At 39.7% G+C, this 17,897-nt stretch overlaps 1 protein-coding gene across 2 annotated transcripts in view; it reads left to right on the top strand.

Moving 5' to 3' along the window:
• The window catches only part of EFHC1 (EF-hand domain containing 1), a 65,859-nt gene that overhangs the window by 42,939 nt on the left and 5,023 nt on the right, over positions 1-17,897 (top strand). For both annotated transcript variants that reach the window (XM_045802309.2, XM_045802307.2), the window contains 2 exons: positions 14,254-14,397; positions 17,278-17,488. In XM_045802309.2, coding sequence (XP_045658265.2) covers positions 14,254-14,397; positions 17,278-17,488 — 355 coding nt within the window. The remainder of the gene's footprint in view (positions 1-14,253; positions 14,398-17,277; positions 17,489-17,897) is intronic.

The following is a 17,897-nucleotide window of genomic DNA, read 5'->3' as shown; positions in this document are numbered from 1 at the left end:
CCTTAGAAAGTTTCTGAACCATTACCCCTTTGCTTCCAAATCTAATGGTCTCTTGTCATTGTTTCATTAGTTCAACAGATATGTGAGCTTGCACCTTGTGCCAGACCTTAATAAATGCTCAGGCAAGTACATGAGAGAGCAGGGAGCTTATAGTGTAGGACAGAGGATGGCAAATATTTTTAGTAAAGAGATAGGTAGTAAATAGTTTAGGCTTTGTGGGCCATACCATCTCTGTTGGAACCACTCAGCTGTGCCCTTACAGGGTGAAAGCAGTCATAGTCGACGTGTAAATGAAGATGTGGCTGAATGGCAATTAAACTTTATTCAGAACAGGCAGCAGGTTGGTTTTGAACTGGTGTAATTGGCCAAGTCCCTGGTCTAGTGTTTAGCCTTTTTTGATCTACAGGTAATCACTCTTCACCATTGCCCTCCCCTTTTTTATTCCATTACTTTATTTTCTTTTATTAAAAATTTTTTAACATAGTGTTATATTAGTTTCAGGTGTACAATATACTCGACTATTCTATACATTACTCAGTGTTCATCACGATAAGGGTACTCTTAATCCCCTTCCCCTGTTCTACCCATGCCCCCCACCTCTGCTCTGGTAAGCTGTTTGTTGTCTCAATTTAAGTCATTTTTCTCTTTTATTCTTTGTTTGCTTGTTTTGTTTATGAAATTTCACATATGAGTGAAATAATATATTTGTCTTTGACCTATTTCACTTAGCATTATACTCTCTAGCTCTATCCAAGTTGTTGCAAATGGCAAGATTTCATTCTTTTTTATGGCTGAGTAATATTCCATTGTGTATGCACTCATGCATGTGTATATATGTGTGTACACCACACCTTCTTTATCCATTCATCTATTGATGGACACTTGGGTTATTTCCATGATCTGGCTGTTGTAAATAACGCTGTAATTAATTAACACAGAGGTGCATAAATCTTTTCAAATTAGTGTTTTCACAGTCTTTGGGTAAATAGCCAGTACTGGAGTTACTGCATCATATGGTAATTCTATTTTTAATTTTTGGAGAAACCTCCATCCTGTATGACCTCCACAGTGGCTGCACCAGTTTGCATTCCCACCAGCAGGGCACGAGGGTTCCTTTTTTTCTGTATCCTTGCCAACCCTTGTTGTTTCCTGGGGTTTTGAGGTTAACCATTCTGACAGGTGTGAGGTGATAGCTCGTTGTAGTTTTGATTGGCGTTTCTCTGGTGAATGATGTTGAGCAAATTTTCATGTGTCTGTTGGCCATCTGGACGTCTTCTTTGGGGAAATGTCTGTTCATATCTTCTGCCCATTTTTATTCGGATTATTTGCTTTTTTGGTGTTGAGTTACATAAGTTCTTTATATATTTTAAATACTAACCCTTTATTGGATATGGCATTTAAAAATATCTTTCTCTATTCAGTAGGTTGTCTTTTAGTTTTGCTGATTGTTTTCTTTGCTGTCCAGAAGCTTTTTTACTTTGATGTAGTCCCAATAGTTTATTTTTGCTTTTGTTTCTGTTGTTTCAGGAGACCTATCTAGAAAAATGTTGCTACAGCTGATGTCAGAAAAATTACTGCCTGTGGTCTCTTCTAGGGTTTTTATGGTTTCAGGTCCCACATTTAGGTCTGTAATACATTTTGAGGGTTTTTGTTTTGTTTTGGGGGTTTTTTTTTAGTTTTGCATGTAGTGGTCCAGTTTTCCCACCACCATTCGTTGAAGAGACTGTCTTTTTCACGTTGCATATTCTTGTCTCTTTTGTCAAAGATTAATTGACCATATAGTTGCGGGTTTATTTCTGGGCTCTCTGTTCTGTTTCATTGATCTATGTGTCTTTTTTGGTGCCGGTACCAGACTTTTGATTACTACAGCTTTGTGGTAGATCTTGAAATCTGGGATTGTGATAGCTCCAGTTTTGTCCTTTTTCAGGATTATTTTGGCCATTTGGGGTCTTTTGTGATTCCATACAGATAATAGGATTATTCTGGTTCTGCAAAAAAAAAATGCTGTTGTTATTTTGATAGTGATTACATTAAATCTGTAGATCGCTTTGGGTAGTATGGACATTTTAACAATATTTGTTCTCTGCGTCCATGAGCATGGACTATCTTTCCATTTGTTTGTGTCATCTTCAATTTCTCTCATCAGTGTTTTATAGTTTTCAGAGTACAGGTCTTTCACCTCCTTGGTTAAGTTTATTCCTAGGTATTTTATTTTTGGTACAATTGTAAATGGGATTATTTTCTTAATTTTTCTTTCAACTACTTCATTCTTAGTGTATAGATATGAAACGGATTTCTGTCTATTGATTTTTGTATCCTGTGACCTTACTGAATTCTGTATCAGTTCTAGTAATTTTTTGGTGGAGTCTTTAGGGTTTTCTATAAATAGTATCATGTCATCTGCAAATCTGACAGTTTAACTGCTTCCTTACCAATTTGGTGCCTGTTCCTCCCTTCTTGTGTCTCAGTGCTATGGCTAGCACTTACAATACCTTGTTGAATGAGCGTGGTGAGAGTGAACAGCTTTGTCTTGTTCTCGATCTCAGTTTTTCACCATTGAGTGTGATGTTAGCTGTGTTTTTCTTATATACGGCATTTATTATGTTGAGGTGTGTTCCCTCTAAACCTACTTTGTTGAGGGTTTTTATCATGAATAGATATTGTACTTGGTCAAATGTTTTTACTTCATCTATTGAAATAATCATATGCTTTTATCTTTTCTCTTATTGATGTGATGTATCACATTGATTTGTGAATATTGACCCACCCTTGCATCCTGGGAATAAACTCCACTTGATCCTGGTGACTGATTTTTTTCAACGTTTTGTTGGATTTGGTTTCCTAATATTTTGTTGAGGGATTTTGCATTTCTGCTCATCAGAGATATTGGCTTGTAGTTCTGTCTCTCTCTCTCTCTCTCTCTCTCTCTTTTCCTTTTTGGAATAGTTTGAGAAAAATAGGTATTGTCTTTATTTTTTTATTTTTATTTAAATTCAATTAGCAAACATATACATCATTAGTTTTTGATGTAATGTTCAATGACTCATTAGTTGCATATAACACTCGGTCTTCTTTAAATGTTTGGTAGAATTGGAGTGTCTGGGTGGCTCAGTCAGTTAAGTGTCTGACTCTTCACTTGATCTTAGCCAAAAGGCTGAGAAGCGAAGTGTCTGATTCTTGATTTCAGCTCAGGTCGTGATTTCAGGGTTGTGAGATTGAGCCCCACGCCAGGCTCCACAGTGGGCATGGAGCCTGCTTAAGATTCTCTGCCTTTCCCTCTGCTTCTCCCCACACCCCTTCTCCCTCTCTTAAAAAAAAAAAAAAGTGTTTGGTAGAAGTCACCTGTGAAGCCATCTGGTCCTGGACTTTTTTTATTGAGGGTTTTTTGGTTACTGATTCAATTTTATTGCTGGCAATCAGTCTATTCAAATTTTTATTTCTTCCTGATTCAGTTTTGGGAGGTCATAAATTTCTAGGAATTTGTTTCTTCCAGGTTGTCTAATTTGTTAGAATATTATAAAAAAATTATATGCCTTCACAGTCCTCTGAATTTCTGTGGTGTCCGTTATCTCCTCTCTTTCATTTCTGATTTTGAGTCCTTTTTTTTTCTTTTTTAATGAGTCTGTCTAAAGGTTTATCAGTTTTATTGATCTTTTCAAAAGAACAAGCTCCTGGTTTCATTATACTGTTCTGTTTTTTTAGTTTCTATTTTGTTTATTTCTGCTCTCATCTTATTTCTTTTTACTGGTTTGGAGTTTTGTTTGTTCTTTCTCTGGCTTCTTTAGATTTAAGGTTAATGTGTTTGAGATTTTTTTTTCTTGCTTCTTGAGGTAGGCCTGTATTGCTATAAACTTATTTTTTAGAACTGCTTTTGCTACATCCCAAAGATTTTGGACCATTGTGTTTTCATTCTCATTCATCTTTATATTTTATTTCCTCTTTGATTTCTTGGTTGACCTATTCATTGTTTAGTAGCATGTTATTTGTGTTCTTTTCAGATTTTTTTTTCTTGTGGTTGATTTCTAGTTTCACAGTATTGTGGTCAGATGCATGGTATGACTTCAGTCTTTTTTAATTTGTTGACACTTGTTTCAGGGCCAAACATATAGTCTATCTGGAGAACATTCCATGTGCACTTGAAAAGAATGTATAATCTGCTGTTTTAGGATGGAATGTTCTGAGTATATCTCTTAAGTCCATCTGGTCCAGTGTGTCATTCAAAGCTGCTATTTCTTTGTTGATTTTCTGTTTGGATGATCTATCCACTGATGTAAGTGGGGTGTTAAAGTCCCTTATTATTGCATTACTATTGTTCACTTCCTTTATGTTTGTTATGTTAGGTGCTCCCATGTTGGGTGCATAAATATTTATAATCATATCTTCTCATTGGATTATTCCGTTTATATAGTGTCCTTCTTTGTCTCCTGTTACAGTCTTTGTTTTCAAGTCTAATTTTTCTGGGGCACCTTGGGGCTCAGCTGATTGAGCATCCCACTCTTGGTTTGGCTCAGGGCCATGAATGATCTCAGGGTCGTGAAATCAAACCCTACATCAGCGTCCCCACTCAGCAGGACTCTTCCTCCTCTCTCCCTCTGCCCCTCTCCCTGCTTGTACTCTCTCTCTCTCTCTCAAATAAATAAATCTTAAAAAATAATAAAAAAGTAAAACCTATTTTGTCTGAAAAGTATTGCTACCCTGGCTTTCTTTTCACTGCCATTTGGATAAATACTTTTTCATCCCTTCACTTTCAATCTGCACATGTCTTTAGATCTGAAATGGGTCTCTTATAAGCAGCATAATATAGATGGGTCTTGCTTTTTTTTTTTTTTAAAGTAGGCTCCATGCATGGAGCCCGATGTGGGGCCTGAACCCAAGACCCTAAGATCATGACCTGAGCGAGATCAGGAGTCGGATGCTTTACTGATTGAGCCACCCCTGGGTCTTGCTTTTTTTTATCCATTCCATCACCCTATGTCTTTTGATTGGAGCATTGTCCACTTATATTCAAAGTGATTACTGGTGGGTACGTACTTATTGCCATTTTGTTACTTGCTTTATGTTTTTATATTTCTTCTCTGTTCCTTTCTTCTCTTGCGCTCTTCCTTTGTGGTTTGCTGGCTTTCTATAGTGATATACTTGAATTCATGTCTCTTCATTTCTTGCATATCTATTACCAGTTTTTGATGTGTGGCCACCATTAGGGTTATATGTAACATCTTCTGCATGTAGCACTCTGTATTAAGTTGATGGGTTATATGTAACATCTTCTGCATGTAGCACTCTGTATTAAGTTGATGGGTTATATGTAACATCTTCTGCATGTAGCACTCTGTATTACGTTGATGGGTTATATGTAACATCTTCTGCAGGTAGCACTCTGTATTAAGTTGATGGGTTATATGTAACATCTTCTGCATGTAGCACTCTGTATTAAGTTGATGGGTTATATGTAACATCTTCTGCATGTAGCACTCTGTATTACGTTGATGGGTTATATGTAACATCTTCTGCATGTAGCACTCTGTATTAAGTTGATGTTCACTTAAGTTTGAACCCATTCTAAAAGCACTAAATTTTTGCTCCTCTCACCTCCATGATTAGGTGTATGGTATCATATTTTACATCCTTTTATTTTTTTAATCCCTTGACTAATTTTTATAGATAAGCTCAATTTTACTGCTTTTGTGCTTCCTACTTTTCTTAATCCTACTTATGGTCTTTCATTTCCATTCAAAGAGTCCCCTTTAACATTTCTTGCAGGGCTGATTTAGTCGTGATGAATTCCATTAACTTTTGTTTGTCTGAAAAACTCTCTCTATCCTGAATGATAGCCTTGCTGAGTACAGTATTCTTGAATGCAGGTTTTTTTTTTTTTCTTTTGGCACTTTGATGATATGCCTTCTGGCCTTCAAAATTGCTGCTAAAAAATTTACTGATAGCTTTATAGGGATTCTTTTGTATATAACTATTTTCTTTTCTCTTGCTGCTTTTAAGATTCTGTCTTCATTATTACTTCTTGCCATTTTAATTACTGTGTGTCTTGGTGTGGACTTCCTTAGGTTGATTTTGTTGGGGGCTTTCCAGAAAGCCTCCTGGATCTGGATTTGTTTCCTTCCCCAAATTCAGGAAGTTTCCAGCTATTATTTCTTCAAATACATTTTCTGCCACCTTCTCTCTCTCTTCCTTCTGGGATCCCTATAATGTGAATGTTATTACACTTGATGGTATTCTTGTGTTACTTAATCTGTTTTCATTATTACTTTTCCTCTCTCCTGTTCAGCTTGATTGCGCTCCGTAACTGTGTCCTCCAGGTTGCTGATCTATTCTTCTGCTTGTTCTAGGCTAGTATTTATTCCTTCTAGTGTATAAAAAAAGAAATATATATATATTAATATGTAAATTAAATATATATATTTTATTTCAGTTACTGAGTTCTTCATCTGTAATTGGTTCTTTTCAATGTTTTCTATCTCTTTGTTGAAGGTCTCACTGAGGTCATCCACTCTTAAGTTCAGTGAATATCTTTATGAGCATGATTTTAAATTCTCTGTTAGGCATATTACTTATCTCTGTTTCGTTTAGCTCTCTTGCTGTGATTTTTGTCCTGTTCGTTCATTTGGGACATATTCTTTGTCCTCCTCATTTTGTCTAACTCTCTGTGTCTCTTGCTTTCAGTCCAGTTGTCTGCAGTGGTTCTCTTTGCCTGTTGTGGGCAGTGTTTGGGTCCTGTGTAGTAGTGGGTCAGTCTGGGGCCACCTTGGGCTTGAATTGAGTCAGACCATGCATTTGCCAAAACTAGTAGCACTAAACTGCAGGGCACTGAGAAACTTTCATTGGTGGGCAGGGCTGTAGTCAGACCATATGTCTAGCCCCAGCCCACTGCTGGGGCCATAGTCCAAATGGTGTGTATGGTTATCTTTCCCTCTCCCTGGGCCAGGAGTCACTTTGGAGTGGTGCTGGGCCCTCTCGGGGCTGTTTGCACCCTGCCAGGCTCGTGGCACCACTTAGGATGGAATCCTGCCAAGGTCAGGTTGGAGGGGAGCAGGTTGCACTGTGCCAGGAAGGTCCATGCTGATTTTCAGTGTAAGGGAACCTGCAGCTGCCGGGTGTGTGTGTGTGTGGGGGGGGGTAGGAAAACAACTGCCCAGGCCAGGATGGAAAGGTAGTGTCTACAGGAAAACCCACAGATGGGGTGTGTTGTTAACAAGCTAGGTGGAAAGTATTCATGCTGCCCTGGTTCCCTTGATGTCCTTGTATTTTAGGGAGGGGTAATGGTGCCTGCTCTTTTGTTCCTTTTTTTTTTTTTTTTTTTTTAAGATTTTGTTTATTTATTTGAGAGAGAGAGAGTGCATGAGCAGGGGAAGGGGCAGAGGGAGTGGGAGAAGCAGGCTCCCTACTGAGCCTAGAGCCATGCAAGGCTCAATCCCAGGACCCTGAGATCATGACCTGAGCTGAAGTCAGCCACTTAACTGAGCTGCCCAGGCCCCCCTTCTCTGTTGTTCTTAAAGAAGTCTCCCAAAGATCCCTGTCCCTCCAGTACACACTCTGAGGTTAGTAAACAAATCTCCCTTCTTTATACCCCAGCTGTTTTTCAAACTGCTGCGCCTATACTCTATCTCAGTGGGGTTCTTTGTTGTGCTATCTCTCTTTAAGGCCAGGGACTCAGTTTCCTATTGCCCCTCTGGCTCTCCCAGAGCCAAGCTACTGATTTTTAAAGTTCCAGGTGTTAAGCCCCACTGGTTGTTAGGCCCCTCTGGTTTTCAAAACCAAATGTTATGGGGATTCATAACAACTCACAACCCTGTGAGTCCCCTGTGCCTGAGGTGCCTGGTGTGGGGTCTGCTCCTCTCTTCTGTCCACACTGGTGGAGTCCCTCCCTCCCACAGACAGTCCTGTGGATCTTTTTGGCTCCCAACCACATCTCTGTCCTTCCTACCCTCTCAGTGTAGTCTCTGCTCTACATTTAGCTGTGTGTATGTACTTGGTATTCTTCGGATCATTTTTTGGGTTATTTACCTTGATGTGGGTATTATCTGGGTGTATCCGTGGGTTGAGGTGAGCCTAGGACCCTCCTACTCCACGTTTTCTCTGGAAGTCTTTACCACCCCTTTTGTGTGTGTGTGTGTGTGTGTGTGTTTTAAGAAGTGGAGAATTATGTTCCATTTCTTTATTTTTTTAATAATTTTTTTATTATGTTAGCCCCTTTTGAAACCCTCTTTTGAGTTCTAGAAAGTCAGAGTCTCTGATACTCCTGCTACTTCTCTGGAAGCCTATTCTTTGCATCTTTTTGCTACTTTTTGTCTGCTAGGTTGGTGTTTCTCAAGATCCTATTCTTGGTCCTCTTATTTGCTCTTGCTAAACTCTCTCGACAATCTTACTCTTTGCACAGTGTCTGAATAAGTTGCTCTCCATCCTGACCATTCTCCTGATTCTAGTCCGAGATTCCTGTCGGCCTGTTCCATGTGTCTTCATCCAGCTGAGCCACACAATTTGTACAACAAAAAAAATGGGCCATTGTCATTCTCCTCTTTCTAGCGCAACTGCTTTTCCTTCTTTCTTCTTCCTTCTTTCTGTCTCAAAGTGGTGATAACAGTGAGTTGTGATAACATATGTAAAGCGCCAGCATAGTGTCTGGCACACACACAGGAGGCAAGAAATAAATGCTAACTGCCCACTTTCTCTTAATCACAACAGTGTTCCATTTGCCTTGGTTTGAAACCTTGGAGATACCTTTGACCTCTTTTATTTTGCACCATATTCAATACGTTAAATTCTTTCATTCTGTAATATGTCTTGCCTCTGACTTCTATTCATTCTCCCCACCATTTCATAATTTAAAGCAGTCAATCAGTTAGGAGCTGCATTTTTCTGCATATAATAATAATAAAAAAATTTACATTAGCTTAACCCAGTGGAGTTTAATGTTCCTCCTGGAAGACAACATCTGGAAGGAAGCAATCTAGCTGTCATGGTGGCTTCACAATGCCAACAGAGACTTGATATTTTTTCTTTCTCTTCTCAGACATTCTTAGCAAGTCGTTTCTGTCCTGCTTTTCACTGTGTGGCCACAAAATGAATGTTCCATCTCCAGTACTGCATCCATATAGTCCAGGCAGGAAGAAGGGGAAGGACAAAGGCTAAAAGACTGAACAGCCAATCTCACCATGTCTTTCCTGTTTTTAAAGGGCTTATCCAGGAGCCCCACCTAGCAACTTCTGCTGACATCTCATTGTCTGGGCTGTGTCACACAGCCACTCCTAGCTGCTGCCCCAAACAAAATAAGGGCTCTGTTAGGAAAAGGAGAGGATGAATACTGCACAGGGACCCACCAGTATCTGCCATACTTGCATCACTGCTTACCTCGGCATGCACAATACCTCCTGACGTATCTTCCCACGTCCACTCTTCCCCTTAATCCACTTCACATGCAGTTATCAGACCAGTCATCCTGGAATTTGGCTCCACATTCATCATACGACTATTTTCCCCTCAATTTTATTGAGGTCTAATTGCACATAGTTAAAATCTACAACATGGTGGTTTGACATACATTGTGAATGACTACCAGAATCAAGTTAGTTAGCACATCCATCATCTCGCATGGCTACCACTGGGGTGTGTGCATGTGTGTGTTAGGAATGCTTAAGATCTCTGCGAATATCAGGTATAGAGTACAGTAGTAGTAACTCTAGCCACAATGCTGTACATGAGACCTCCAGAACTTATTCATCTTGTTACTGAATGTAATCTTGACCAACATCACTCCCTTCCTGCAGCTCCTGGTAACCACCCTTCTACTCTGTTTCTAGGAGTTCAACTTTTTTTAGATTTCACATATAAATGATATTATACAGTATTTGTCTTTCTCCGGGTTATTTCACTAAGCGCAATATCCTTCAGGTCATCCATGTTATCACAAATGGCAGGATTTCCTTTTTTTTTTCTGGCTGAGTAACATTCCATTGTACCATGTTTTTTTTATATATGTGTCACATTTTTAAACTCCATTCATCCATCTGTGGACATTTAGGTTGTTTTCATATCTTGGCTTTTGTGAATAATACTGCAGTGGTTATGGGAGTACAGATGTCTCTTTGAGATCCTGATTTCATTTCCCTCAGATGTATATCCAGAAGTGGGATTGCTAGATACTATGATAGTTCTATTTTTAATTTTTTGAGGATATTCCATAACTGTTTTCCATAATGGTTATACTAATTTATATTCCTTCCTACAGTGGGGATGTACAAATTTCCCTTCTCTCCATGTCCCGCCCCCAAGTTGTTATCTCTTGCCTTTTTGATGATAACCATCCTTACAGGCATGATATCTCATTTGGTTTTGATTTGCATTTCCCTCATAATTAGTGATGTTGAGCATCTTTTCACGTACCTATTGGCCTTTGTATATCCTTTTTGGAAAAATGTCTACTCAGATCATTTGCCCATGTTTTAATTGGATTGTTCATTTTTTTGCTATTGAGTTTATGAGTTCCTTATATATTTTAAGTATTAACCCTTTCTCAGATACATGGTTTGTGCTATAGTCTGAATGTTGGTGTCCCCTCGGAATTTATATGTTGATATCCTGATCCATATTAAGAGGCCATGCGATGGTATTAAGAGGGAAGGCCTTTGGAAGGTGGTGAGGTCATGAGAACCCTAGGAATGGAGTTAGTGCTTTTATTAGAAAAGCCCCAGAGAACTTGCTAGCCCCCTTCTACCATATAAGGACACAGTGAGAAGATACTGGCTATGAACCAAAAAGAGCCTTCACCAACCACCACATAGAATCTGTGGTGCCCCAGTCGTGGACTGTTAGCCTCCATAACTATGAGAAATAAATTCGTTTATAAGCTACCTAGTCTCTGCTATTTCGTTACAGCAGCCCGAATGGACTACGACCGTTTGTAAATATCTTCTCCTATTTCATAGGAAACTCCTCTTCATTTTGTTGATTATTTCTTTTGCAGTGCAGCAGCTTTTTTTGGTTTGATGTAGTTCCACTTGTTTGTTTTGATTTTGTTAACTGTGTTTTTTAGTGTCCAAAAAATCCTTGCCAAGACTAATGTCAAGGAGCTTTTTTCCTTTGTTTACTTCTAGGAGTTCTATGGTCCAAGGTTTTATGTTTAAGTCTTCAATCATTTCGAGTTAATTTTTGTGAGTTCTATAAAATAGGGATCCAGTTTCATTCTTTTGCGTGGTTACCCCGTTTCCCCATCACCATTTATTGAAGAGACTGTCCTTTCCCCATTGTGCATTCTTGGCACCCTGGTCAAAGACAGTTGGCCATATATGTATAAACTTATTTCTGGGTTCTATTTTGTTCCTTTGGCTATGTGTCTCTTTTTACGCCAGTACCATGTAGTTTTGATTACTGCAGCTTTGTAACGATAGGTTGAAATCAGGAAGTGTGACGCCTCCAGCTCTGTTCTTCTTTCTCAAGATTGCTCTGGCTATTTGCAGTCTTTGTGGTTCCAGGTGGATTTTAGGATTTTCTTTTCTATTTCTGTGAAACATGCCGTTGGAATTTTGATAAGGATTGTGTTGAATTTATAGATCGCTTTGGATTGTATGGACATTTAAATATTATACTTCCGATCCAGGAACATAAGCTGTCTTTCCATCTGTTTGTGCCTTCTTTAATTCACCGTCTTATAGTTTTCAGTGTACATGTCCTTCATGTCCTTACATTTATTCCCAAGTATTTTATTGTTTTCGATGTTATCATCAGTGGAATTTTTTCTTTTTTCTTTTAGATAGTTCATTGTTAATGTATAGAAACACAACTGACTTTTGTACGTTGATTTTTGTATCCTGCGACTTAACTGAATTTGTTGATTAGTTCTAACATATTTTTGGTGGTGTTAAGGTTTTCTGTACATAGTACCTGTGCTGTACAACATGTTCTGTGAACAGAGACGGTTTACTTCTTCCTTTTTTATTTGGATGCCTTTTGTTTCTTTTTTTTTTTTTTAAGATTTTATTTATTCGACAGAGATAGAGACAGACAGCGAGAGAGGGAACACAAGCAGGGGGAGTGGGAGAGGAAGAAGCAGGCTCCTAGCAGAGGAGCCCGATGCGGGGCTCGATCCCAGAACGCCGGGATCACGCCCTGAGCCGAAGGCAGACGCTTAACCGCTGTGCCACCCAGGTGCCCCAAGCTTTTTGTTTCTTTATCTTGCCTAATTGCTCTGGCTAGGTCTGTGTTGAATACAAGAGGCAAGAGTGGGCATCCTTGGCTTATTCACTACCGGGTATGCTGTTAGCTGTGGGCTTGTCATACGTGGCCTTTATAATGTTAAGATGCATTTCTTCTACACCTAATTTGTTGAGTGCTTTTATCATGAAAGAATGTTGGATTTTGTCTAATGCTTTTTCTTTATTGAGATGATCATATGATTTTTATCCTTCATCCTGTAATGTGGTGTATCACGCAGATTTTTGTGTATGTTGGACCATCATTTCATCCAAAGGATAAATACCATTGGATCACGGCATATGATCCTTTTAATGTGCTGTTGAATTCGGTTTGCTAATGTTTCGTTGAAGATTTTTTTCATCTATGTTCATGAAAAACATTGGTGTATAATTTTCTTGTAGTGTCCTTGTCTGGCTTCGGTATTGGGATAAACCTGGCCTCATGAGTTTGGGAGTGTTCCTTTCTCTTCTGTTTTTGGGGAAGAGTTTGAGAAGGATTAGTATAAGTTTTTCTTTAAATGCTAGGTAGCATTCATCAGTGAAGCTTATCTGGTCCTGGACTTTTCTTCGTTGGGGGATTTTTTTATTACCAGTTCAACCTCCTTACTTGTTATTGGTCTGCTCAGATTTTCTAGCTCAATGATTCAGCCTTAGCAGGTTTTGTTATAGGAATTCATTAATTTATTTCAGGTAATCCAATTGGTTGATGTATAATTGTTCGTAAGGATCTCTTATGATTCTTAGTACAATTATTATCATAGAAATACAATCTCCTTTCATTTTTGATTTTTGTCTTTTTATCTTTTCTCAGTGTAGCTAAAAGTTTGTCAGTTTTGTTAATCTTTTCACAAAACCAACTCTTAGTTTCATGGATCTTTTCTATCATTTCCTTCCTTCTGCTAACCTTGTGCTTAGTATTTTTTTTTCTAGTTCCTTGAGGTATAAAGTTGGGGTGTTTATTTGATTTTTTATATTTTTATTCATTTATTTATTTACTGCACATGAGCAGGAGGCGGAGAGAAGAGGACGAGGGAAAAAGAGAATCTTAAGCACGAGTCACACCCAGCGCAGAGCCCAGTGCAGGGCTCGATCTCACACCCCTGAGCGGAAATCAAGAGGTGGACTCTTAACTGACTGAGCCACCCAGGCACCCCCAAATCTTGTGTGCTTAATGTAGACGTTTATTGTGATAAACTTCCCTCTTAGAACTGCTTTTGCTGCGTTCCATATTTTAGTATGTCATATTTACATTTTCATTTGTTTCAAGGTATTTTTTTGATTTTTCTCTTTTGACCTTTTTTGCTTTCTTCATCATACTACTACTAAGAGATTTCCATCACTTAAAAACAAAACTCTCAAGTTCTTAGTCCGGTATTTAAGAACCTCTACAGTGTGTCTCCAAATGACCATCTAACTTAGAGTTCCAGCTTACCTTTCCACACACACTGCACCCCAAACAGGTTTATGATACTAAGCTCCAGCACTCCTTTCTTCTTGTCTCAGGCTGTTCCCATTGTCTGCAGTTCCTTTATTTTGTTCTGCAGGTCCAAGTCCTCACATCCTTCAAGGCCTAGGTCAAATGCCACCTCCTAGTTCAGCCCTTCCTGATTCTCTCAGGCTTTGCACCTCCTCTCCATGGTAATGGTCCTTTTCTCCCTTCTGTAATTTTAAAGTCCATGTCTTAATTTCCTCCTGGAGAGCAGGGATCCTTACTAGAGACAGGTTCCTTCTAGCATTGAGCCATGCATGTTCAATGAACAGTTGTTCGATGGCGGAATAGTTCTACTGGGACCGTCAGGAGAACTTTGTTCAAAGCGGACGTTCGCGTGTGCGTATTAGGTACTACGTTGCTTTATATGTAACAGCCCATTTCATTCTCACAACAGTCTTCCAGGTGGCTTCCTGTTAAAGCTCCCACGTGACAGATAGTGAAACTGAGGCACAGAGCAGTTACGTAATCTCCTCAAGATCATGTAGCCTTTAAGTGGTAAACAGCTTTTGAACCAGATTCCAGAGCTCATACTCTTTACTACAATTTCTTCTTTTTCACCAGAGAAAAGCAGCAAGAAATCGAGAATGTTGTTACTCAGCTTCCTGACTACCCGAAGCTTTCTGAGCAAGGAACTGCCTGTGCTGGGAGTGGGTCTCCCTTTACTGGGACCAAGGGGAGACCTTGGATCATGGATCAAGAGCTAAGGTTAGGCCAAGGCGTTGACGCTGAGCCTCTGCAATTGAAATGGCCACACTTTAAAGTTCTAACACATCAAAGAGTTGCCCACGAACCTCCCCGCCACACACACACACACACACACACACACACACACACACACACACACACATATAAAAGAAAGGACAAGATCGAAGTCTTTTTGCTGTTGAAGAAAATATGTGAATTCCATTTAGTTCTTGCTAAGTAGAGGGGTTTGCCAGGTTGCTCCTAGGAAAATAGTCTAAGAGTGGGATGAAAACCATACTGTCTTCTTACCTACGGGAGATCAATCACCCCATAAAACTCATGTTTGCTTTTATGGAAAGTAAAAGAAGGACATTGGAGGGGTTGGCACAGAGTCTGCACCTAGAGTGTTGGGAACCCAGCCACCTCTCTCAGTTGGCAGTCCCTGCTAAGGATTATCATTGGGCCCCTGTGTTCCTTTGTTAACATGTGGGTCTTGCAGCTTTCCTAGAGAATGGGTCCTGGGTTGCACCCCTCAATAAAGTTGGGGCTATAACTTTCCCCAGCTCTGTCTTAAACAGTACCACCTGTTGCAAGCTGCTTGAATTTACTGCAAAGTACTCAAAGGCAGCAGATGCCATGGGCATTTTCCCTATTGTATGAAGCAGTTTGAACAACTGGTCCCTTTAGGGAAGGGAGAGTTATCTGCTCTTTCCCAAAATGATTGGATGATCACATTTTAAATATATATGCTCCACGGCTCTAACTCCTGGGAAGATATGGAAGATTGAGGTTTGACTGCTTTCTGCCACCGAAATAGCTCCCTGGCAGTCATGCATGACTTAGTACATATGACTGGAGGTATATCCATCAGATATACATATTCTGCTCCAATAATAATGCCGGACAGCATTTAGATACTAGAGATTTTTATTAGAATTTATATTGCTTTTGTCTTACTTTATAAAGGTAACACATGCCCAGAATAAATAACATTCAGGGAGTAAAAATTTAGAAAATAGTAAAAAAAATATTTCTTAAAATCCCATAACCTAGAGATGATTACCTCCAATACTGCTTTAATATGCATATAAAATAGAATAATCCTGTAATATTTAGCTTTTTGCACTTGATAGTATATCATGAATATTTCTGATATGAAATGTTTTATGGAACATTGATAATTTTTTGAGTAGGTATTATTCACATGAGTTTTTTTAATATATATAAAATATATACATAAATATATACATATACATACATATATAATATATACATATACACATATATATGTACATTTTTTATATATACATATATCTTTGAAGGGCAAATAAAAAGTTTTACTCCTGCCCTATCTTCCATCTACCTGCTTGTTACCCTACATTCCCCATAGGTAACTACCTGTTTTGTTGGTTTTAAAATATCTTCCTAGAGGTTTTTTTTTTTTTAAATATTGTTAGTCACCATACAGTACATCCTTAGTCTTTGATGTAGTGTTCCATGATTCACTGTTTGCGTATAACACCCAGCGCTCCACGCAATACGTGCCCTCCTTAGTACCCATCACCGGAGTTTTTTGCACAATATAAGCAGATTTAAATGTTTTTATTCCTCTCACAACTTTTATGCAAAATGCAGCCTTCTGTACCCACTTCTACACTTTGATTTTCTCACTAACAGATCTACTCTTCCTGCAACACTGTCCATGCTGCGCTATTATTATATTGCCTGATTGTTTTTGACATTGCTTAAACAATTCCTGATTTGGGGATGAGGTTTTTAGACCTTTAGCAGTCTCAAAACAGCTTTATTAGATTCTATCTTTGTATACAACTCATGATTATTTCCTTAGGATAAATTACTTGAAATTCTTTGCTGGGCTTTTGCTTCATGTTTTCCAGATTGTTCCTGAAATGTTCTAGCACTTTGTACCTTCCCCCAGCATGGGTTGCCAGCGGGTCAAAAGGGAACGAAGTTAAAAGAGGCCGTTTGAAAGAGTGACCCTTTCAAATATATGCAGGAGGAAATAGGAACAGGAAAGATACGGGGGACCGGTATTGTGATGGTGTAGGGAGAGAGGGTTCAGTGAGAGGTGGCTGGGTGAAAGAACACGTCAGAACCTAAGTGAGATGTCCATTCTGGTCTTGCCTCTACCAGGACATCTGGGATAAGTCTCTAAGGTCTTCGAGTGTTTTCATCATTGACTAAGGGAGGGGTGCTTTCTGAGTTTATTTGGGCCTCATTTTATCCCAAAACAGATTTATAAAGATGAAACGTCTTTTCTAGCTCTAAAATTCTTTTTTTATAACAGTACCTTCATGTTCAGAGAAAATAAATATTGGGCTTCTGCTTATCCTGGTTGTTTTGAAGGGCTAGACCCCCCTTTCTGACGCTGTGGGTTACTCATCTCTCTCTGTTTCAGTACATGCTAAGCCTAACCTCCTCAATCCACCATCTTTCGTAAAATTCAGAGTGAACTGGAGACAGCATGTTAACAGTACGAGATTCCGGACTCTGTGTGAATGTAGTTTTTTAGAACATTCCTTTGCGTTTGGATGACGTGACCCAGACGGTGCAGGTGTGCAACAGCACTCGGCGGCAGCCGGTGACTCGCACAGACACCGAACCTGGGGAGGTGATGGCGGGAGACCTGGCTCTTTGTGGGGCAGAGATTTAACAGATGGCAGCCAGGGAGGCTGAGCTTCAGCTCAAAAACCCCTTGATCAGGCTCCCCAGTCATTAGCCAGCCCCTGCAGGCAGGTGTTCAGTTATCGGTCAGCTTGGCGTCAAAGTCGTTTGTCATCAGAAGCTTCCTCAGCTTCTCCAAAGGAGAACTTTGGTCACTGAGCTAAGACTGGTCAAGAATATCTAAGATGCTCAGGCGTTTCCTTCCTTTCTCTGCAGCAAGCAAACTAAAGAGGATCCAGGTGTGCAAGAACTGGAGGCATTAATAGACACAATCCAGAAGCAACTGAAAGATCATCCTTGCAAAGACAACATTCGTGAAGCATTTCAGACTTATGACAAGGAAGCTTCAGGATATGTCGACAAAGAGATGTTCTTTAAAGTCTGTGACTCTCTCAACCTCCCAATTGATGATTCCTTGATTAAGGAGGTCAGTAGGAGTTGCTCTTCTGGGTTGATTGCAGAGGCCGTGAATACCCATTCTCTCCCAGAGGCCACTGCGTGTGTATTTTGTTTTAACAGGAACATTTAAGACGTTCAAATCCAATCTCCTAATCGGCCCTGATTATGGTGTTTCCCCTTGATTCTTACTTTGGGGTTCTTAGGGCTGCTGTAGGGCCTCTCTGTAAGTGGGTATGGGCTAGAGGGCACGGCGTGGCTGATAAGCACCTCTGGCTGAAGGAGGGCTGCAGAAGTGGTCCCAGAAGGAAGCCCTGAGGGGAGACTCAAGGGTAGGGGGCAGCCTGTGACCCCCCCTCCCAGCCAGAGCTTACGTTAGCTCAGTACAGCCAGCATGGAGAGGGCGTGACCACAGCCCAGGGCCAGCTGCACATGGAGGA

Source organism: Ursus americanus, chromosome 29 (genome assembly GCF_024610735.1).
Source record: "Ursus americanus isolate L20-20 chromosome 29, mUrsAme1.1.p, whole genome shotgun sequence".
Classification (NCBI taxonomy): Eukaryota; Metazoa; Chordata; class Mammalia; order Carnivora; family Ursidae; genus Ursus; species Ursus americanus.
Note: the sequence above shows the minus strand (reverse complement) of the source record. Positions and strands in the feature narration are given on the sequence as shown.